This window comes from Passer montanus, unplaced genomic scaffold (genome assembly GCF_014805655.1).
Source record: "Passer montanus isolate IOZ18808 unplaced genomic scaffold, ASM1480565v1 scaffold1, whole genome shotgun sequence".
Classification (NCBI taxonomy): domain Eukaryota; kingdom Metazoa; phylum Chordata; class Aves; order Passeriformes; family Passeridae; genus Passer; species Passer montanus.
This window is the reverse complement of record NW_024356504.1, coordinates 12,881,622-12,902,039: the sequence shown is the minus strand read 5'-3', so window position 1 is coordinate 12,902,039 and position 20,418 is coordinate 12,881,622. Positions and strand designations below refer to the sequence as shown.

The 20,418-nt window shown below is 62.4% G+C and overlaps 3 protein-coding genes across 12 annotated transcripts in view; 2 read left to right on the top strand and 1 right to left on the bottom strand.

Annotated features, from left to right (window-relative positions):
- The window catches only part of SPEG (striated muscle enriched protein kinase), a 38,412-nt gene extending 29,472 nt beyond the window's left edge, over nucleotides 1–8,940 (top strand). For 6 of the 8 annotated variants that reach the window (XM_039697097.1, XM_039697071.1, XM_039697090.1 and 3 more), the window contains 17 exons: nucleotides 25–197; nucleotides 302–328; nucleotides 643–795; nucleotides 1,014–1,056; nucleotides 1,151–1,219; nucleotides 1,350–3,531; nucleotides 3,641–3,793; nucleotides 3,867–3,983; nucleotides 4,062–4,229; nucleotides 4,483–4,605; nucleotides 4,792–4,956; nucleotides 5,138–5,810; nucleotides 5,897–6,136; nucleotides 6,208–6,431; nucleotides 6,883–6,958; nucleotides 7,211–7,360; nucleotides 7,602–8,940. In XM_039697097.1, the coding sequence (XP_039553031.1) occupies nucleotides 25–197; nucleotides 302–328; nucleotides 643–795; nucleotides 1,014–1,056; nucleotides 1,151–1,219; nucleotides 1,350–3,531; nucleotides 3,641–3,793; nucleotides 3,867–3,983; nucleotides 4,062–4,229; nucleotides 4,483–4,605; nucleotides 4,792–4,956; nucleotides 5,138–5,810; nucleotides 5,897–6,136; nucleotides 6,208–6,431; nucleotides 6,883–6,958; nucleotides 7,211–7,360; nucleotides 7,602–7,809 (4,944 nt within the window). In that variant the 3' untranslated portion in view covers nucleotides 7,810–8,940. The remainder of the gene's footprint in view (nucleotides 1–24; nucleotides 198–301; nucleotides 329–642; nucleotides 796–1,013; nucleotides 1,057–1,150; nucleotides 1,220–1,349; nucleotides 3,532–3,640; nucleotides 3,794–3,866; nucleotides 3,984–4,061; nucleotides 4,230–4,482; nucleotides 4,606–4,791; nucleotides 4,957–5,137; nucleotides 5,811–5,896; nucleotides 6,137–6,207; nucleotides 6,432–6,882; nucleotides 6,959–7,210; nucleotides 7,361–7,601) is intronic. The other 2 variants (XM_039697105.1, XM_039697081.1) reach the window with 1 other exon arrangement.
- Nucleotides 8,941–9,617: 677 nt separating this feature from the next.
- GMPPA (GDP-mannose pyrophosphorylase A) lies at nucleotides 9,618–14,357 on the top strand. 2 transcript variants are annotated; one of them, XM_039697657.1, is made up of 13 exons: nucleotides 9,618–9,699; nucleotides 9,767–9,864; nucleotides 9,950–10,053; nucleotides 10,439–10,631; nucleotides 10,767–10,826; nucleotides 10,976–11,106; nucleotides 11,243–11,257; nucleotides 11,840–11,974; nucleotides 12,167–12,264; nucleotides 12,399–12,445; nucleotides 12,543–12,635; nucleotides 12,727–12,895; nucleotides 12,984–14,357. In XM_039697657.1, the coding sequence occupies exons 1-13, from the start codon at nucleotides 9,657–9,659 to the stop codon at nucleotides 13,082–13,084; spliced, it is 1,287 nt and encodes a 428-aa protein (XP_039553591.1). In that variant the 5' UTR covers nucleotides 9,618–9,656; the 3' UTR covers nucleotides 13,085–14,357. The 2 variants fall into 2 exon arrangements, with proteins under 2 accessions (XP_039553591.1, XP_039553599.1); XM_039697665.1 differs by lacking the exon at nucleotides 11,243–11,257.
- A 426-nt stretch (nucleotides 14,358–14,783) lies between these two features.
- LOC120496775 (rac GTPase-activating protein 1-like) lies at nucleotides 14,784–19,943 on the bottom strand. 2 transcript variants are annotated; one of them, XM_039697526.1, is made up of 16 exons: nucleotides 19,746–19,943; nucleotides 19,420–19,622; nucleotides 19,199–19,335; nucleotides 18,924–19,002; nucleotides 18,700–18,753; nucleotides 18,000–18,077; nucleotides 17,523–17,646; nucleotides 17,127–17,317; nucleotides 16,755–16,916; nucleotides 16,513–16,608; nucleotides 16,241–16,442; nucleotides 16,058–16,163; nucleotides 15,788–15,920; nucleotides 15,611–15,713; nucleotides 15,386–15,503; nucleotides 14,785–15,311 (listed from the first exon to the last, which is right to left on the bottom strand). In XM_039697526.1, exons 1-16 carry the CDS (start codon nucleotides 19,828–19,830, stop codon nucleotides 15,260–15,262), a joined length of 1,923 nt encoding a protein of 640 aa, XP_039553460.1. In that variant the 5' UTR covers nucleotides 19,831–19,943; the 3' UTR covers nucleotides 14,785–15,259. The 2 variants fall into 2 exon arrangements, with proteins under 2 accessions (XP_039553468.1, XP_039553460.1); XM_039697534.1 differs by lacking the exon at nucleotides 16,513–16,608 and having other exon boundaries at nucleotides 14,784–15,311.
- Nucleotides 19,944–20,418: the final 475 nt, after the last annotated feature.

The following is a 20,418-nucleotide window of genomic DNA, read 5'->3' as shown; positions in this document are numbered from 1 at the left end:
CCTCTGCTCTGCACTGTCCTGTAGCCAGAAAACCTCCTGATGGCAGATCTGAGCAGCGAGCAGATCCGGATCTGTGACTTCGGCAACGCACAGGAGCTGACGTCTGAGGAGCCACAGTACTGCAAGTATGGCACCCCTGAGTTCGTGGGCCCTGAGATTGTCAACCAGACCCCTGTCTCCAGCGTCACTGACATCTGGTAAGGGTGGCCCTTGGGTGGTTGGGGGCTCCCTGCTGTGACAGGAGAGACTGGGCACCCTGGAGGGCTTGTGATGTGCAGTAACTGTGCTCTCCTCTCTGCAGGCCTGTGGGGGTTATCGCATACCTCTGGTAAGTGCCCCGGAGTGTCTTCACAGGACGGACACCCTTTCCACCCCCCTACAGTTCCAGAGCTGAGGCTGTGACCATGCACATGACTCCTTACAGACTCAGCCTCCTTTCCAGCTGCTCCTAATTCTGCCCTCCCCATGGCACCAGAGCTGAGGTCTGAGGTGCTGTCCTCAGTCTCCCATACTTGCCATGCTGTTTCCCATGTCCCCATGACCCCAGAGATGGGGTCTGGGATCATGTCCTCAGTTCTCTGGTATTTTCCGTGCTGTTTTCCATGGCCCCATGGCCCAGTGACAGTGTCTCTTCCTTGGCAGCTTGACAGGGATCTCCCCCTTCGTGGGGGAGAATGACAAGACAACGCTGATGAACATCCGCAACTACAACGTGGCCTTTGAGGAGAGGATGTTCCAGGGGCTCACCCGGGAAGCCAAGGGCTTTGTCATCAAAGTGCTGGTCAATGACAAGCTGTGAGTACTGCAGGGTCCCCTTCCCCCTCCCCTGCCCCTTCAGCATGAGCTTTGTGCTCAAGGGAGGGTGGGGACCCCCATGCATTGGGGTGCCAAGGGCAAGGCTTGCTGTACAGCTCCGCTGGGGTGCACCGTGGGCAGCCAGACTCTCCTGCCCTTTTTCCCCTGGCCAAAGCCTCTGAGCTGGGTGGTTCTCACCCAATGGTGTCGGTTCACAGGAGACCCAATGCAGAACAGACCCTGGAGCATCCCTGGTTTAAGGTGAGCCTGGGCTTGGAACTAATGCCAAGAGGCCATGAGGGTCCCTGAGCCTGCTGCAGGCTCCAAGACACACCATTGTTCCCTCACCCCACAGACACTGGCGAAAGGAAAGGTCATCAGCACTGATCACCTCAAGCTCTTCATCTCCCGTCGGAAATGGCAGGTGAAGGCAGGGGCTGGGGAGGGAGGGGGCAGGTGGGATTGTGTCTTGGGCAGGATGGGGGGATGTGTAATGGCAGGATGATGCCATGCCACGCAGCTGAGCCTGACCCAGCCCTCTGTGCTGGCTGCAGCGATCACAGATCAGCTACAAGTGCAACATGGTGCTGCGGCCGATCCCAGAGCTGCTGGAGGACACGTCCAACCACCTCTCCATCGCCGTGCCCCGGCATCTCAAAGAGTCACCAGCGCTGTCATCCTCCTCAGATTCAGATGACCTGGATGAGCTGCCCTTCATCCCCATGCCTCACCAGGTGGAGTTCTCTGGCTCCCGCATGTCACTCAATGAGATCCCCACAGACGATGAGACCATTGGGACATCCGAGGGGCTGCAGCCAGAGGGGGATGCCTCCGCCATGGAGTGGCAGAGCCAGGGCACAGGGAAGCCTGGGGTGGCCCTGGGGAAGCGGCCAAGGAGTGCTGGGCCACGGCGACCATGTGCAGAGGTGGAGGCGCCTGGTTCCTCTGATGAGGAAGCCCCCGAAGCCCAGAAGCGGCCGGAGTATCCTCGCAAAGCCATGAGGAAGGGTTCCAGCCTGGAGTCCCCAGGGAGTGCCCGTCGGGGAGAGCTGAAGAGGGGCAGCTCTGCTGACAGCGCCCTGCTGCTCCAACAGCTGCCAGGGGCTGAGGAGGGGGCTGAGGCAGCCCGGGACCCCCGTGGGGCCCTAGCCAAGGCAGCCTCCATGGAGCTGCCAAGGCGGAAGATGGTCTGGGGGGAGGATGATCACGCCCAGCGCCTGGAGCTGATGCGCCAGCGGCTGCTGCGGGGAAGCTCTGGGGACAGCAAGGTCAGCGGCCTGCGGGGTCCCCTCCTGGAGACCCTGGGGGTCAGCCCTGACAAGAAAGCCTCACGGTCAGCCCGCCTGGAGGCACCAGCAGTGCCACGGCTGGTGCGGGCAGCCTCCAGTGAAGCCACCTCGCCGCGCCTCCTCCCCGCCGAGTGCCGGCTGCAGAAGAGCAGCTCCTTCAGTCATGGGGACGCTGAGCCTGTCGTCCGGCACCGACGCTCCGGTGCTCCCCTGGAGATCCCAGTGGCCTGCCTGGAAGCCCAGCGGCTCAAGGAGTCCCCCTCTCTCTCTGCCCTCTCTGATGCTCGGCCCACAGTGCCACCAGACACCCCAAGCACACCAACACCCCCTCCAGCAGAGATCACTGTTCCCCACCCCGCTCCTGCAAAGGCTGCCTCAGGGAGGAGGCGCATCCCTGAGGAACATGGCCCACCGGGGGCCAGCAAGGCTGCCACCACCACAGGGAAGAAGCCCACAGACAGGGGACAGGAAGAGAAGACACCCACCAAGGCTGCTGGAGCCAGTGGGGAGGGGGCTGCCAGGACAGGAGCTCCCACCCCACCAAAGTCCACAACCCCTGTTCCCCAAACCCACATAAAGTCTTCCTATGCCAAGATGATGCAAGTCATGGGAGCTATTCAAGGCGGGGAGACAGCCACTGAGGAGCCCCCACCAACCACCAACGAGCCCCTACCAAACATCAAGGAGACCCCACCAGCCAGCCCTGCAAAGCCCCCTACGCCAGCACCAGCATCAAGGAGGGAGGTGAAACCCACCGGCTCCTCCAGCTCCTTGGTCATCCAGGACATAGATTCAGAGGAGGTCTTTGAGGCCAAGTTCAAGCGGGGCCGCGAATCATCCCTCACCCGGGGGCTGAAGCTCCTCACCCGCTCCCGCTCCGAGGACCGGCACCTGGCCGGCCCCCCCGTCTCTGACGAGGGCATCTACCGCCCTACACCGGCCGGCGTGCCCCTGGAGCTGCGCAGGGACCGGCCCACCGGGCTGGCAGCCAAGTCCAAGTCCGTGCAGGACCTGCATGAGGTGGAGAAGGATGGGGGCTTCTTCCGGAGGATGTCCATACTCCTCAAGCGGACCCCGCCTGCTGAGAGGAAGAAGAGCATGGGCGAGGACGGAGGCAGCGAGACCCCATCTGGTGGGCGCCGCTTCTCGTGGAGCATGGCTCTGGCCAGCTCCAGGGAGCGGAGGGACTCCGAGAGCCTCAAGTCAGAGCCGGGGGGCGGTGGGGAGAGCGAGTCACCGGCGGTGGCTGTGCGGAGGAAGATCAGTGCCACCATGGAGCGGGTGTCGGCGCGGCTGCGCAGCGTGTCGGACGAGCGGCCCGAGGGCGAGGGCTCCCGGCAGCTCCGCCGCGCCAGCTCCGAGGGTGAGAGCCTGCGGCCGGGGCCCGCGCCCTCCTCCGAGTCGCTGCGCTCCGAGGCCAGCACAGGCTCCTCTGCCTCTGCCAAAGGTGAGCGATGAGGGGCGATGCCGCGGGGGCTCCTGCTGGCTACCCGTGGCCCAGGCAGGTGTGGCCGCCACGGCCTGGCCCCGCTCTCACCTGCCCTGGGTGCCCACAGGTGGGGGTGACAGCCAGAAGAGATCCCGCTGGGAACGCTGGGGGCTCTCCCGGGGCAAGAAGGAGAAGATGGCCTCACAGCCCAGCATCCCCTCCAGCCTTCTGCGGGAGGAGGGACCCGCCGCCGGCCGGCCTCACACACCCAGTGAATCGGGTAGGTGCAGCCCCAGGACGGGATGGCGGCTGTGTATCCCCACCCCAGCCTAACGCCCCACTCTGCTTTCCAGATTTCCCCCCTATTTTCCACATCAAGCTAAAGGACCAGGTGCTGCTGGAGGGCGAGGCGCTGACCCTCTGCTGCCTTCCTGCTGGCAGCCCAACCCCACGGATCCTCTGGATGAAAGGTGGGGCGCTGCCCACACTGCCTCGAGGGTGGGCTCTGACAGGCACCGTGTCATCCCACTCCTCTTCCCCCCCTACAGACAAGAGGTCCCTGCAGCCGGACAGTGGGCTGAACGTCGTCTCCTGCAAGGACGGACGGCAGATGCTCACCATTGCCAAGGTCTCCAGGAAGGATGCAGGGCTGTACGAGTGTGCAGCTGCCAACATCCTGGGCACAGCCATCAGCTCCTGCACGCTGGCTGTGGCACGTAAGGAGGCTGGGGGTCCTCGGGAGACAGGAAGGGCACAAGTCGGGCACATGGCTGGGGATCAGTTGGTGCAGGTCACTTGAGTGCTGCTCTCCACATCTGCAAGAGACTGGGGCTTTTGAAAGAGGACAGGATGGTTTTACATGAGCATTTCCAGCATCTCTGAACCCATGTGTTGTCATGCCCTCTCACTGCAGCAGCTCTGCTCTGCCCCTGGCTGGACACCCAGCCCACCCTGTCTGTACCCTTGCAGGGCTCCCTGGGCGGCCAGGCACCCCAGAGATCCCCCAGAAGTACAAGAACACGGTGCTGGTGCTGTGGAAGCCTGCTGAGAGCAAAGCCCCCTGCACCTACACACTGGAGCGCAGACTGGAAGGTATGTGGTGCTGCCTCCCATCCCTGGCAGCCACAGCCAGGAATATGGGCTCACAGAGGGGCACCTAGGACAAAAGTGCCCAGTGTCCTCGCTGTCCCCTGTGGCTTGGCAGAATCAAGGACAGGGGACAGTGGGCTGCTGCTGTCCCTAGTCTGCCCTCGCCTTACCTTACTTCTGCTTTGGCAGGGGAGCACGAGTGGAAGATTGTCAGCACTGGTATCATGGACTGCTACTTCAATGTGACTGAGCTGCCTCCCGGGAGCACTGCCAAGTTTCGTGTGGCCTGTGTCAACAAGGCTGGGCAGGGACCCTACAGCAACCCCTCTGTAAAGGTGCATCTTGAGGCAGCAGGTGAGCAAGCCCTGTCCCATGGGTGTGGGGTGGCCATGGAAGCACCTGTGGCCTCTGGGGTGCTTTGGAGATCCTTGAGTCCCATGGCATCTTCCTCCCAGGGCTTTGGGAAATGAGGTGCCCTTACAGTCCACTCCTAGCTTACCCCCATTTCGCTCACACCTCCCTTTGCTCCCTGTAGATGCCCGAGCTGCCCCAGCCAAGGATGTTGCTGTCCCCATTCCTGAGAAGGTGGCTTCCAGCCGGTCAACCCAGACACCTGAGGAGCACCCGGAGCCAGTGGCTGCAGGGGCCCCTCCCACCACACCACCACGCAAGCACAAGGGAGTGGTACAGAAGGCAGCAGGAGCAGAACAGGAGGGTGCTCCCACAGGGGTCATTCCACCTCCTGCACCCCATGAAGAGGGAGTGCCACCAGATCCTGAGCTTCCACCCAACATCACTGTCTATGTGCCTCCTGAGCTGATGTTCACCCCACCTCGGACTGTTGCCTCTCCTCATACAGACACCCCCACTCCGGGCTCCCCTGCACCCCCCACGGACACTTCCCCCCCACCCCAGGCTCCGTCTCCTTCCAAGTCCCCCACCGTTTCCCCAGTGCCAACCACGCCCAGCTCAGCCCCCACACCATCTCCCACCCCCAACACCACACCTTCACGGAAGATGCCTCCCTACATGGTAACCTCCTTCATCTCCATGCCCCCCACATCACCCCCTGCGCAGGAGCCCACCATCACTCCCCCACCCTCCAAGGAGCCCCCAGCTGCTAGTGCGGTCCCAGGGGCTAAAGACAGCACAGCGCTGCGGCAGGGTGTGCCCCAGAAGCCATACACCTTCTTGGATGAGAAAGCAAGGTGAGTAGTGGTAGGACACGGTGTTTGCCAGGGGTGTTCTTGCAGCACCCCACACCAGGGATGCTGAATCCTGCCTTATGCTGCAGAGGCCGTTTCGGGGTGATCCGGCTATGCAAGGAGAATGCCACAGGGAAGCACTTCATGGCCAAGATTGTGCCCTACGAGGCGGAGCGGAAGCAGAGCGTGCTGCAGGAGTACGAGATCCTCAAGGCGCTGCACCATGAGCGCATCATGGCCCTGCACGAGGCATACATCACCCCCCGCTACCTGGTGCTCATCTGCGAGAACTGTGCTGGCAAGGAGATCCTCTACAGCATCGTGGACAGGTACAGGTGGGCACAGGGCCACTGGGGACAGTTGTGGTGTGGGGCTACCTGCTGATGGCACTTGCCCCCAGGTTTCGCTACTCGGAGGATGACGTGGTGAGCTACGTACTGCAGCTCCTGCAGGGCCTTGAGTACCTGCATGGCCGCCGCATCGTGCACCTCGACATCAAGCCAGACAACATCATCGTCTCGGGCACAAATGCCCTCAAGATCATCGATTTTGGCAGTGCCCAGACCTACAACCCACTTGTGCTGCGGCAGCTGGGGCGGCGTGCTGGCACCCTGGAGTACATGTGTGAGTGGGGCACCACGGGTGTAGTGGCATGGGGGACAGGCACAGAACCGGGGCATGCTTATTGCCAAAGGTGTGCATGTATGCCTGTGCTCTGGGGGACTTGGGAATGGGGAGGAACTGTGTCCTTGGGGAACGTGGGAGGCCTTTGGGGTGCTGGGGGTGTCTGTGAATTTCTTTAGCATTGCTGGGGTCAGTGGGAGAGTCTGTGTGCTGTGGGGCAGTTGGGGTATCCTTGGAGGCTGGCTGAGCTCTGTCAGGGTGTTGCAGTGTCAGAGAGGGGTGTTGGAGGGTGCAGTAGTGGCTGCTATGGGTGTTGGGAATGCTGTGGGTGCTGGGGATCCTGGGGATCTGGGACTTCTCTAAGTGCTGGGGATACTGTGGATGCTGTGTGTGCTGGGATGCTGGGGCTGGTGTCTCTGTGTATATGACAGACCTGCTCCCCTGCCCACAGCGCCAGAGGTGGTGAAGGGAGACCCGGTGGGCTCCGCAGCAGATGTCTGGGGTGTTGGCGTCCTCACCTACATCATGTAAGAGAAGGGGTCAGGGGGACGAGAACCGTGAAGTGTAGTCAGCCCTACACAGGGCTCGGTGCCACAGAGGACACCAATGATAGTGGCTGAGGGATGCTGTTAGCCCAGCAGATCCTTTCCAGCTGGACATGGGGAGATGAAGACACTCTGGGTAGCTGTGGCTTTTCAAACCAGGGATGGGGGGAAGCGGGACAGCAAGTGCCCTCCCACCACTGTCCCCCCAGCCCATCACCCCCTCCACCACCACAGGCTCAGCGGGCGGTCGCCATTCTTTGAACTGGACCCCATTGAGACGGAGAACCGCATCCTGGCAGGGCGCTTCGATGCCTTCAAGCTGTACCCCAACGTCTCGCAGACTGCTGCCCTCTTCATCCGCAAGGTCCTCACTGTCCACCCCTGGTGAGTGCCCAGTCCAGCCAGGGAGGACACATGGCACCAGACTGTGCCTGTGACTGAGCCAGCTCCCTGCCACATGGGACCCCTCCAGATATTATTAGTGGGAGCTTGGAGTCCATCACTGCTCTTGGAGAGGGCTGGGAGCCCCTGGGTCTTGCAGGGCAAGGGTGGTGGCTGGGTTTGTGGGGTGGAGCAGCAGTGGGCACCCCCGGCAGTCCCTGATGCAGAGCTGGCTCTGCCCCAGGAGCCGCCCCACGGTGAAGGACTGCTTCGCCAATGCCTGGCTCCAGGATGCCTACCTGATGAAGCTGCGCCGCCAGACCCTGACTTTCACCACCAACCGCCTCAAGGAATTCCTGGTGGATCACCAGAGGCGCCGTGGCGAGGCCGTCACAAAGCACAAGGTCTTACTGCGCTCCTACCAGGGCGGCCAGCCACCAGGGCCACAGTAACTGGTGCCTTGGCCACGGCCACGAGGGGCCGGGGAGCCAGAGGAACATTCCACGGGCCGCAGTACGGGGCGGCTGAGGAGGAGCCGGGACGCGCCAGGATGAGTCCATGGACCTCGTGTGCTGCTGTCAGGGACGATGGCGGCCAGCAGCATCATTTTGGCAGTGCCGATGAGGAGGAGGCGCTGCCGCAACCAGACCAGCAGTGGGGTCCGGCAGTGGGAGGGTGGAGGGAAGCCTTGCTGCAAGGAACAGAGAATGTGGCAGAGGGTTGGGGGAAGAATGGGATGCAGACAGAGGGGCAAGGGAAGCCTCAGGTGGGAGGGGAAGAGCTGCCAGTTTGCTAGCCAGCCCTGGCCACATGGGTCCCATCAGCCGTGTGCCTTACACTGCAGCCTGCAGCTGCCCCTGGCCACGGTGTGGCAGTCCCCGTGCTCCCCCTGGTTTGCACACCAGCACCAGAAGACCGAGGCTGCTCCAGTGGTTCCTGCAAAGAGGGGCTTGCTCACAACCCCCTGCCAGCCAGCACAGCCCCAGTCCTTACAGCTGGGAGGGGGGGCTGCCAGCCCCCCACCTTCCATTCCTCCCAGCCCTGGTCCTGGCAGGTGGGTTTGTGTCTCCAGGACCGATGCCGGTGCCTTCCCTGGGGCTGTCGGCTGCGCCCCGTGCCAGGGTGGGGGACTGGCAGGCACCCCCTCTTTGCAGGGGGGCACCCAGGTGCCACGCACACCTCCTGTGTCTGCTCAGGCCCACGCTGCTCGTGCTCTGCCCACCCAGCTCCAGACCTTGCCCTGTACCCCAGTACCAGCCTGCCCCCCCATCCCAGACCCCTCACACCTCCCACCTGACCCTGAGGTGCCTTGCCCTGCCCTGTGCCCCCTCCTCAGCCCTCCCCGGCTGGTGGCACAATGCGGGGTGCCCTGAGCAGGGGGACAGGAACAGTGGCTGGGCACTCACCTTCCTCATGCTGCTGTAGTGACAGGGCTTTATTTATTGATTTTGGGGAGAAGGCGTCTGCTCATTCCAGTCCCCATTCCTGTCCCCTCCTCTCTGCCGGGCTCTGGAGTTGCCAATGTCCCCATGGTTTGGAGCAAGCAACATGCCAGAGCAGCAATAAAGACCCTGAGCAGCCCCTCCGGTTTCGGTGCCTTCCTGGGAGGGAATTGCACGAGTGTGAAATGCAGCCCCTGGTGTCTCGGGAGGGTCCTTGCCCCACAACCTAGGGACCTGAGTCCAGAAAGGATCCCATGTGAGGCTGGGCTTCCATGTGGAAACCTGGTGAAAAAGTCAGAGAAGCTGTGAAGCAACGGGGCTGACTCACACGGCCCTCACGTCATGGAGTGAAAGTACGGAGTGCCAAAGGGCCCGATGGTGGCTGGGACAGCGGGGCAGGGCTCCTGCTGCGGGCATGGCAGGTGCCGGTGAGGGACCTGATGCCTGGCTATAAATATCCGCTACCCATATGAGGCCGTGCCGTGCCGTGCCGTGCCGGCGGGCACCGCTCCGGTTACAGCCCGCTGCCCGCCCAGCCCCCCGGTGCCTGCGGGCACTCACACGCCCCCCGACACCCACACACGGGGCTGTCGCAGCCCTGCGTCCAAGGGCGTGCAGAGCCCACGGTGTCCCCTCACGGCACCCCGAAGCGCTGGGGCACACGCACAGCCACAGCGCCTGCCCTGCCCGCTCACACTGCCCTGCACTGACACAGCCGCTCCCGGCACAGCCGAATGGACCCTCGCAACGCGGCGCTGAGCGCCTCACCCCGGGCTGAGCGCCTCAGCCCCGCCCGGCCCACGGCCCCCGCCCCTGGGCTCCTCGCTGCGGAGCCGCCGGAGCGGAGCCGCGCCGCGATGCCGCTCAAGGCCGTCATCCTCATCGGGGGCCCGCAGAAGGGTAAGTGCGCCGGGCCCGCGGCGTGTGCCGCCGGTGCAGTGCCCGGCCGACCCGCTGTGCTCCACAGGGACCCGGTTCCGGCCGCTGTCCTTCGAGGTGCCCAAGCCGCTCTTCCCCGTGGCCGGCGTGCCCATGGTGCAGCACCACATCGAGGCCTGCGCCAAGGTACGGGGGGCCGGGGGGCCGGGGCCGCGGAGGAGGGCAGAAGTGCCGTTCCTTTCCTTCTGAGCCCTTCCCCGTCCCTCGCCAGGTGCCCGGCATGAAGGAGATCCTGCTGATGGGGTTCTACCAGCCCAACGAGGCGCTCAGCCGCTTTCTCGTGTCGGCACAGCAGGAGTTCAAGGTTCCCATCAGGTGGGCAGGAGCTCTCTCAGCCCGAGGGCACACAGGGTGGCACGGCCTGGCTCAGCCCCTCCCTGCTGCCCCAGACTGGCAGCCCCAGTCAGCGCTCCGGCATGGGCAGCTGGGCTCTGTCCCACCGTGGGTGGGCACAGCCTGCTTCCCCCATTAGTTCCTCCACCTTTCCTTTGCCTTGGCCCCTGCCCTGGATGGTTCATGCTCCAAAGGTGCCTCTAGCACAGCTCTAAGCTGCCACAGCCTTCTTTAGTGCAATGCCTGCATGAAAGCCATCACTGAATGGCAGGATTATGTCTCTCCAGTCCTTCCCAGCTCTGCTGCTGGTTGGTGCTGCTAGACACCAGCTTCCCTAAGCCCTCTCCTTTTCCTGCTTGGCTTGTAGGTATCTGCAGGAGTACGCAGCCCTGGGCACGGGTGGTGGCATCTATCACTTCCGAGACCAGATCCTGTCAGGTGGTGCTGAGGCCTTCTTTGTCCTCAACGCAGACGTGTGCTCAGAGTTCCCCTTACAGGAGATGCTGGAGTTTCGGCAGCAGCATGGGGACATGCACAGCTTTGTCATTCTGGGTACCACAGTGAGTGGCAGTGCTGGGGAGCAGAAGAGCTGCAGTGCTCTGCCCTGGGCTCAGAAGCCAGCAGCTCCTGTGGTGGGTGGGTCCCGGGTTTCATCTGCTCTGCTTCCCATGGCTAACACTGTCCTTGTTCCTTAGGCCAACAGGACACAGGCACTGAATTATGGCTGTATCGTGGCAAATGCAGGCACACAGGAGGTACTGGAGGGCCTTGGGGAGTTGAACATGGTGTGGGTGGCAGGTGCTGTGTCACCTGTGTGGGTCTGTGGTCCCAGTGTGGCACAGAGGGTGTGGTGCTGGATGGAGGAGCTGCACCCTGGCATTCATATCTCTTCCCTTGCCTCCAGGTTCAGCACTATGTGGAGAAGCCCAGCACGTTTGTCAGTGAGATCATTAACTGTGGCATCTACCTCTTCACACCTGCCATCTTCCAGCACATTGGTGAGGTCTTCCAGAGGAACCAACAGGAGCTAGCACTGTGAGTGCCTGACTCTGCTCTGTGTCCCTCCCACCCCCCTGCTTCCTGGGGCTGCAGCAGCACACTCATCCTCCATACTTTCTCTGTCTTTTCTCCTCCTCTGCCATCACTCACTTGTTTCCTGGTCCTGCACCAGCTGTCCTTACCTTGGGTAAGTCTCCCTCTGTGTCTGCACTCGCTGCTCTCTGGGCTGGATTGATCCTAGTGGTAATGCATGCTTTCCCTCCCTTCTCCAGGCTGCTGGTTCCTCTGCTCTGCTCCTGGTCAGCTTGAGACTTTCCCTCTCCCTTCCTCTCTTCCCACCCCATTCTCATTCAGCTCTGGACAAGAGGCTGAGCAAGCCTTTCACCTGGGAATGCTCTCCTCCCCTCTCCAGCTCCTTGCACCAGCCAGCCTGTCACCTCACATCTCTGCCACCACCCAAGTTAAAATCCAGCTGTGCAGGCTCTGGACTGGGGACAGGATCATACACCCACCTGGACTAGGTGGGGCTCTTGCACCATCAGCTTCTGGCTCAGAGCTTATTTTGGCTGTCCCTCTGCTGCTCTGGGGCTCAGTGGGGCTGTCCCAACCTAGCCTGACAGCTGGCCCTCTCCCTGCTTGTGGGGAGAAGCACATGGCTAGGTAGGAATCTGGGATTGTCAGAGTCCCTGAATTTGGGAGGGTGGGTCTGCTGGGGTCCTTGGCTGAAGCCATGGCTGGGGTGGGTGTCTGACAGGACTCTTGCTTCCAGAGAGGAAAGTTCCAATGGCTGGCAGCGTGCAGAAGTGATCCGGCTAGAGCAGGATGTTTTCACGGCCCTGGCTGGGAGTGGCAAACTCTTCGTCTACAAAACTGATGGCTTCTGGAGCCAGATCAAGTCAGCTGGGTACGTGCTGGGGCTGGTGGAGCAGGAGCACCAGGTGATCTGTACCAGGGATGGGAGCGATCAGTATCACGACTGGGAGTGCAGGGCGCTCAGGCAGAGCCTGGGGGTGGGTGGGTGATGCTGATTTTGGATCCTCCTCTGCCCTGGTAGTGCCAGAGTGACAATAACAATCTTCTGCTCTTCCTCCTCCAGCTCTGCTATCTATGCCAGCCGCCTTTACCTGAACCAGTACAGCAAAAGCCACCCAGAGAGACTGGCCCAGAACAAACCGGGAGGCCCTGTCATCCGAGGTACCGTTCTGACACGCTGACTCTTCTGGGGCTGCCTAGGGAGACAGTGGGACCCACGAGTGGCACCTCCCTTTATCTGAGAGGCAGGGGCTCCTGTGGGCTGCCTCCCCTGAATCCACTGCCTTGTGTTGCAGGGAATGTGTACATCCACCCGACAGCCTCCATCGACAGCACTGCAGTGGTGAGTGCAGGCTGGGGGGCCCCTGGGGCAGGGACGTGCTCAGGGGGGCAAAGGACATCACTGTCCTTGTCCTCATCACCTGCCTCTGTCCTCACAGCTGGGCCCCAACGTCTCCATTGGGGAGGGTGTGACAGTGGGCGCCGGTGTGCGCGTGCGAGAGTCCATCGTCCTGCACGGCGCCTCGCTCCATGTAAGTGGGGTTTGCCTGAGGGAGTAGGTGTCAACCCCCGCCCCGTGCACGGAGGCAGCAGCACCCTGCATTCCCCTCTCCTTCACCCCAGGACCACACCTGTGTCCTGAATACCATTGTGGGCTGGGACAGCACGATTGGGCGCTGGGCCCGGGTGGAAGGCACGCCCAGCGACCCCAACCCCAACGATCCCTACGCCAAGATCGACAGCGAGACCCTGTTCCGGGACGGGCGCCTCACACCCTCCATCACAATCCTGGGTACGTTGCTGCTGTGTGGAAGCACCCTGGGCCTGCTCACCGAGGCAGCTTCTCCCCTCCAGCTAAAGCCTTTGCGTTCCTCTCCCAGGCTGCAGTGTCACCATTCCGGCTGAGGTCGTTATTCTCAACTCCATTGTCCTTCCTCACAAGGAGCTGAGCCGAAGCTACAAAAACCAGATTATCCTGTGAGTCATGGGCAGCACTAGCCCCCTGCTCCCTGCTGTGCCCCACAAGAAGAGCCTGCACTGAGGCTTCACATCCTGGGAGGTTCTCAGCACCCCCGGAGTGGGTAGGTGCAGGCCAGGAGCCCTGCAAGTGCCTGACTACTGCTCCAGACAGACATTAAAGCTGATGAGCATCAGCCTTGCATGCTGCTTCTCTTGCAGCCCAGGGACCAGCCCTGGGCCAGGGTGAAGGCTTTGGGGACAGTATGTGACCCTGGTACAAGCCTGTGTGCATATGCAGGGAGCACTTGCTGCCTGCAGTGTCTAGAGTCCAACTTCATGTGTTTCTCCACCAAAGGGCACTACCAGCACCATCTTGCCACTGCTCACCAGGCTATCCCTGCACTATTTGCTGTCTGCAACTCCCTGGAAGGTCTTGGCCCATCTCTAAGACCTGGGAGCTTTGAATGTGCCTGTCATGTGTAGGCAGCTCACCCCACAGGAACAGATTGAGGTTCTTGATTTCAGCATGATTGCAACAGCCTGAGCTGGGCTCCTCCTGCTGCTGGGAAAACAGCAGTGCTAGGCTGTCCTAAGGGCACTGGCACACACATGAGGGCTGGGTTGGCCTAGCGGGCTGCTGGCCCTGGAGGGAGCTGCAAGAACACCCCTTCCCCCAGTACCACCTCTGCCCCCTGGGCTCAGTGCATGCCAAGAGAGCTGCCAGCCCTACCAAGCCTGCTCCTGTCAGGCTGAGACCTGTGCCTGCTGCCTAGGCAGGGCTCAGAGTGAGGGCAGCAAGCCCCTGCAACCCTGGTGGGCCAACAGGCTCCTTCACACCAGCATGGCTGCAGCTTGGGGGCTCACTGCATATCTCCCCTTGTCACCAGCCACATCCACTGGGCACCAGAGCAATCACCTTATGTGTGTGCAAGTGGCAGGGATTTAGCTCCTCACTTTGCCTCAAAAACCTGATTTCACGGAAGGCAGTTTCCTCCTGAGCCGGGCATAGATTGCCTACAGTAACCAGTGCTGCCCTTTATCTTTTTACCTCCCTGGTTTTGAGCTCTGTGCTAAAGCCCTGCACTCCACTAAGGGCCCCATCATGCCTCTCATTTTCAGCAAGGCATTGTATTAGGTATTCTCCATCCATCCAGTACCATCCCACTTTGATGGATTTGGAGTAAATCCTTGCTCCTAGCCCTGTGCCTTCCTGTGCCAGTTCTCCTGTGGTCCTGGGCAGGGATTAGCTGTTCCCTAACTTTAAGCACATTAAACTCCTTTGGTTTTGCCTCTGCCTTGGATGTGTTAATTTCCTTGCCCTCTGGTGTACACTCCTGCACTGGAGAAAACTGAGCCAAAGTACTTGTTTTCAGGATTGCACATGAATTTCCTCTTGTGCCCCATCTGGTCTGGCTTTTAGTAGGGACAAAGGTTTATTGGCTGCTTGATGTGGCACAGGGGCAGTTCTTATCCCTGTTGTGTAATGCCTCTTTTCCCTAAAGTCCCTCTGCACTGGCTGCCCCTTCTGCAGAGTTATCTGGGGGACAAGCCCTGCCTGGGACATTGCTCCATTACAGCATGATCCTGCTTCCCCCTCTCGGAAGGAAAGAGCTGTACATCCCAGCCCTGCTTGGGCTTTGTGCACCTCTAGCACTGCCTGGGCTGGAGGGGAGGAAGGAGTTAAAGAGGCCTCCACTGAGGTGCCAGGAAGTCTGGAAACACTTTAAGGTTGTCCTGCCCCGAGCAGCAACAGCTCCAATTACTTGAGGCCAACGTCTTGGCTCAAAGAGGGGCCTCCCACATCCAGGGCTCCAGAGCAGAATAGGGCTTCAGCTCGGGTGGGAAAGGGCTCTGCCTGCCCTTCCAAAGCACAGGTTCTGTGGAGCCTTGCTCAGCTCTTGTCTGCTGCACAGCCAGCCTCCAGTGAGCCCCAGCCCCTGGCAGCAGCAGGGCGGGACAGACAGCAGCCACAGCCAGGTGTGTTTTGCTGCAAACATTTAATACAAACCTGATTCAAAGTACAAGCACTAGTGTAGTGTCCCTGCCACCACAGCTGGACAGAGCCAGCTCTGCTCCCCGGGCAAGCAGAGGAGAGCTTTAGCTCGGCACTGTCACCCCACAGGCAGCTGCCTGGTCCTGCAGTCTTTGCTCCTCCTCCAGTGCCAGCTCCGTGTCCCGAGGGAGCCACTGCTGCAGGCTACACAGGAGAAGGGAAGAACCGGCCCACCTTCCTCGGGGTTGGCCCCTGCCTGCGTGGGGAGAGATGAGTCAGGGGTACAAAGCGAGCTCCCCTGGGCCCCCACCCACACCCGACAGCACTCACGGGGGCCGGGTGGCCGTGCCCACGCAGCTCCTCAGGGTGCTGGGGAGGCAGCAGGTACCAGCCGGGCTCAGCTGGCCTGACCTGGGCTCCGGAGAGGCAATGGGCTGGAAGAAGGATTCTGCAGAACCGATTGGGGACAGCTATCTCACCCCAGCCCTGGACAACCAGGAGCCTTCAAGGAAGCTGAAGGCCATGGTGGGTAGGGGCTGGGGCTCCTGCGCTCACCACATTCACGTCCCAGGGCTGGCACTGGCACCAGGTTCTCCTGCTCTGTCTCCACAAAGCCTCTCCAGAAGCTGGGTGGCAGTGAAAGCAGACGAGCCACCACCTGGACAGAGAGAGGTGTAGCATGGGGACAGTGGCAGTGCCCAGGGTACACCCCACACCTCAGGGACCCCTCACCTTGCACTGCCGAGGCGTGTCCTCCATGATGGCGAGCGGTGTGGGGTTGGCTGAGCTGTATCCCACCAGCGTGGGGCCAAACACACGGGACAGGTTGAGCACATCCATCTTGCAGTCAGGGCTCTGTGACACCCTGCAAGGGTGGACAGAGGGTGTGAGCATGCTGCCCAGCCCAGGGGCTGCTCATCTGCAGCTTCCCCACTCTAGGCACAAAGCCGGGGTGAGGACCAGAGAGATGGGGACAGACCCGTGCCAGGATGAGCCACTCACCTGAGCAGGTGCAGCATGAGGAAGGCCAGGGTATCCCTGTTGGCTGGGGGCAGCTTGCTCACCACATGGCGCAGGGCTGTGTCACAGGCAGCATCGTCGGGGATGTCTGTGGCAGCGCCAGGGAGCAGTGTTAGGGGAGAAGCATTCCCTTCCCCCTCCCTCACCTTGGGACCCCCTGCTCACCAGCAGCCCTCAGGAAGGCAGGGTGGAGGCTGAAGGTGACCAGCGGCTCCTTGAGTCCCCGCAGAAAATCCTTGAGCACGCCGCACACCACATGGATGTCAGCCACACTGCTGAGGGCAGGCAGCGCGCCCCCAGCCCGCAGCAGCCTCCGCTTCCACTCCCGCACCAGCTGCTCCGCGCCCGGCACCCGGTACAGCCCTGTCTGGGGCACGGGGAAAAGGGCTCAGCCCCGGGAACCACAGCATTGCCACCTTCGCCGTCCCGGCCCCTACCTCTGTCAAGCCTCGTTTCTCCACCTCGGTCACACACTGCACCACCAGCGAGGGCACCAGGGGCGGCGTGGAGGGCGCAAAGTCAGCCAGCACACCCTGGGGAGAACAACGCCAACCTGCGCTGTGCCCACCACCCAGCCCTGCAGCCAGCGTGGGCAGAGGCTCAGCATCCTAGGGCCAGTAGCCCTGAAGCCTCATGAGGACACAGAGAGGCCCCCCAGGGACAGCCATGCCCCCCTCACCTCCCGGGGCCAGGCGTGGTGGTGAGGCCTGGGTGTGCAGAGGCTGGGGCACTGCTCCCGACACTTGGTGTGTAGCAGCAGCTGGCACTGGCAGCACTTGATGGCAGTCTTCCCAAAGCGGATGCGGGAACCACAGACACAACACGGCTCAGGCCGGATCACCTGGAGAGGGGGAACAGGATCAGGGGCCCCCCTTTGTGCAGATACCCAGTAACAGTCCTTTATCTTCTCCCAGCCAGGTCCCACTGTCTCCATCCATTCCCCTTGCAGGCAGAGCTAAGGGGCTGGGGAATGAAGGACAGCCTTGCCCCCCACCCCATAACTCTCTCCCCTGCCCATCTCCCCAGAGGAGAGAGAGGCTGGGTCACGCACCGTTTTGGAGGTGAACTTGTGCTGCACTGGTGGGAGACTCCGTGGCGGTGAGGGGAAGGGGGCTGGTGCTGGCTGTCCCACTGGACTGCCCTCAGTGTGGCTCTCTTGCCCAGCAGCATGGCAGCTCAGATCTTCACTGGTGCCACAAACTGTGGTCAGCTCTGCACAGGGAGGAGGCCGTGGAGGGAGTCCTGAAAGGCAAGCCACTCGTCTACCAGCTATGATGTGAGGCGGCTTCCCACTTCCCAGGGAGTCTCTGGCATGTCCAGAGGGCCCCAGTACCTCCACAGTGGGGACAAGCATCCCCTAACAGATTCCCTCCCTCCCCTGTGACAGCAGCACCTTGAGGCTGGTCCCATAGCACCCATGAAACCCCTTCTCAGCCCTTCCTGTGACCTGCATGTGTGGAGGAGACACGATGTCCCTGGCGAGAGCGGCGCTGAGGCACCAGAACAGCAGGCGGGAGGCTGTCAGCAGGGCCTGGGACCTCAGCAGGAGGGGGCATAGAGGGGACACTCATCTGTCAAAATGGGAGACCAATAAGATATGTGACTGCAGCCCCACAGCTCTCCAACATCTCCCACATAATCTCTGGTCCACCTGATCCCCATCCCTGTGGTCCTGCACAGCCAGGGATGCTGCCACCATGGGTACAGGGGGATGCAGGCTTCAGGGCAGTGGCCCAGCATAGCCAGGGATGGTGTCACTCTGGGACCAAGGTGATACAGGCAGAAGGACACAGGCACCCAGAGGAGACAGCTGAGCACTGTCCCCACAGCACCCACAGGACTGAGGGCTGCAGCACTGCCTTCTGGCACTGGGAAAGCCCATGCACCCCATCCCAGCCCAGGGCACGCTGGGGTCTCTACTCACAGCATTATGGGGTACCAGAGAAGAGCGGTGCCGCTTTGCCATCACCACAGGGCCAACCTGAGGGGCCAGGGACACACGCTGGAAACAGAAGACAGCGTGAAGAGCAGGCAGAGACCCTCCCCTCCCCGATATTTCCCCAGTCCCCAGAGTACCCAAGCCAAGTGGCCTCAGCCCAACAAAAAGTCCCAGTCTCACCCTACTCCCCAAGCGCTGCCTGCCCCACACCGGGCATCATGGGGACTGAGGCTTCCCCACCAGGTCAGAGCAGCCCTGGGGCTGGGGGAAGCCAGGTCAGGCCTGCAATGCAGAGGTGCGAGCAGAGCGGGGTGCGGGATGCCCGCACATGGTGATGAATTATTGAGGAGCCCAGCTGGGCTACGGTGGAGCGTAATGGAGTTTCTATTGATCGTGGGAGGTTTGCCGAGAGACGATGCTCCCAGCACAGCATCAATAAATTAAATTCCCTGCCAGGCTCCTTATAGCCTCCTGTACCGGGATGGAGAAGTATCTGGGTGTCCTCACCTTGCATGGCACAGGGCCAACACCCCAGCCTGGGATGCACACTGGGACCTGGGTGGGCAGAGGGACCCAAAGGACATTGAAGGAGTGTGATCAGAGCTGGGGGACCTTCACCCACACAGAGGCAGACACCACCTCAACACAGCCCCCAAAACTGCCACATCCCAGTGTTTCCTCATACCTGCCTGTCCGGAGCCTTGCGCTTCAGGGTCCGCACCACTGTCATATCAACCTCCTGAAAGGCAGCAGGGAGTCTGGGGCTGCATCAGGCCAGGGGCATTCATCTCCAGCCCTGATAGCAGCCCACCCCTAAGCGTGGATACACAAAGGGGCTGTGCCACTGCAGAAGTGGGACCCCCTCACTATTGGGGTAAACCCTGAGACTCACAGCTGAACACTTCTTACCACATCATCCTCAGTGCGGTCATAGCTGATATCTGAGTGGGACAGGAGGGACTGGCACGACTCGTCCACTGCAGATGACCTGCAGAGTGAGCTCAGCTGGAGCAATTCCCCCTCAGCCAGCACCTACTGGGAGTCCACAGCTGGTGCCTCTAGAGAGCCCAGGCACCTCCTTGCCCAGCCAGCCCCTCAAGCCCAGCAGTAATGAGGGGGAGAGAGGCACAGCCGACCCCAGGGCTGCCCAAAGGGCTGGGGTGAGGACTGCCACCCCTGCTCACCTCCTGATGGGTGCCAAGGCTGTCCCAAGGCGCCGGCCAGCCAGGGCACTGAGAACAGAGCACTGCTCCCTGCTCAGTGCCTCGTTTCCCCATGGTTCCCGCATCAGCAGCTCAAGGACCAGCTGAAGTTTTCGCTCCTGCAAGTGAAACAGGGTGGTGGTGAGCAGGCTGAGGGCCCCGCAGCCAGCCCCGCAGGCTACCCCTGCGGCCAGCCCCCTGACCTGCTTCTCCAGCTCAGCCTCCACCCGGTGCCGCTTCTTCATCTCCACCTCCACCTGGTTTCGGGCGTGCTTGAGCTTCACCTCCAGCGCCGCCCGCTCGGCCTCCACACGGGCCAGCTGCTCGCGGGCACGACGCCCATCCTGCTCCAGCCGGCAGCATCTCTGGCGCGTCGCCTCAAAGCAGCGAGCGATCCGGATGCAGTCTGGGGACAACAGCAGTGCGTGGTCAGCCGGGACGGGGGGCCAGCCCCAGCTTCCCCAGACTACGCCGGCGGCAGAGACCAGGGTGCCGGAGTGCCCCGGGCCGAGCGGCTACACACACCCACCTTCCTCCACGCTGCCGCCGAGCTCCAGGAGCTGCAGCCCCCGCTCCAGCCGGGCCAGGAGCTGCCCGCAACGCTGCCGCAGCATCCCGCCGCCCGGGACGGGACGGGGCCCCCGCGGCCAGGCACCCCCTGTGCACGTATCCACCCGCAGCTCCTGCCCCACGCCTTCCTCCCACCGCCGGGATGCTCCGTGGAGCCCCGGGACGGCGCAGGCGAGGGGCCCTCCCGGCCGGCCTATGTGGGCCGGGGGCCGGGGTGGAGCCCGGCCCGGCCCCGCCTCCGCCTCCCGCCGCCCCCGGGGTCCGAGCCGGGCTGCGGCCGCGGGGGGGCATTCCCAGGATCCTGGGACGTGGGATGCCCCGGGGTGCGGGTGGCAGCGCTGGCTGCGGGGTGCGGAGCAGAGTGAGGGCTGCCTTTGGGCGGGGGATGCCCAGGCACTGGGTGTACCTGGTGAGAGCACTTAGCGGCTGCAGGGCCAGTGGGTGCGGGGTGCTCGGGGTCTGCAGGGGCATCGGGGGGACCAGCGGGCGTGGGAGGCGCTGGGGGCACAGGGATGCTGGCAGGGGCACCACTTTCCCACGCCCGCATCCCGGGCACGGCGCGGGCACGGCCGGGGGAGCCGATGTCCTTGTCCGTGTCCCCGGCGCCGTGTCCCGCATCCCGAGCGGCGGGC

Coding starts and splice junctions, on each gene's coding strand:
- LOC120496775 (XM_039697526.1), bottom strand. CDS start 19,830: ATGCTGCGGCAGCGTTGCGGGCAGCTCCTGGCCCGGCTGGAGCGGGGG. Junction 15,504..15,610: donor AGCCCTGGGACGTGAATGTG/GTGAGCGCAGGA, acceptor TCGGTTCTGCAG/AATCCTTCTTCCAGCCCATT. Junction 15,312..15,385: donor GGCACGGCCACCCGGCCCCC/GTGAGTGCTGTC, acceptor CTCCCCACGCAG/GCAGGGGCCAACCCCGAGGA.
- GMPPA (XM_039697657.1), top strand. CDS start 9,657: ATGCCGCTCAAGGCCGTCATCCTCATCGGGGGCCCGCAGAAGG. Junction 9,700..9,766: donor CATCGGGGGCCCGCAGAAGG/GTAAGTGCGCCG, acceptor TGTGCTCCACAG/GGACCCGGTTCCGGCCGCTG. Junction 11,975..12,166: donor AGCCAGATCAAGTCAGCTGG/GTACGTGCTGGG, acceptor TTCCTCCTCCAG/CTCTGCTATCTATGCCAGCC.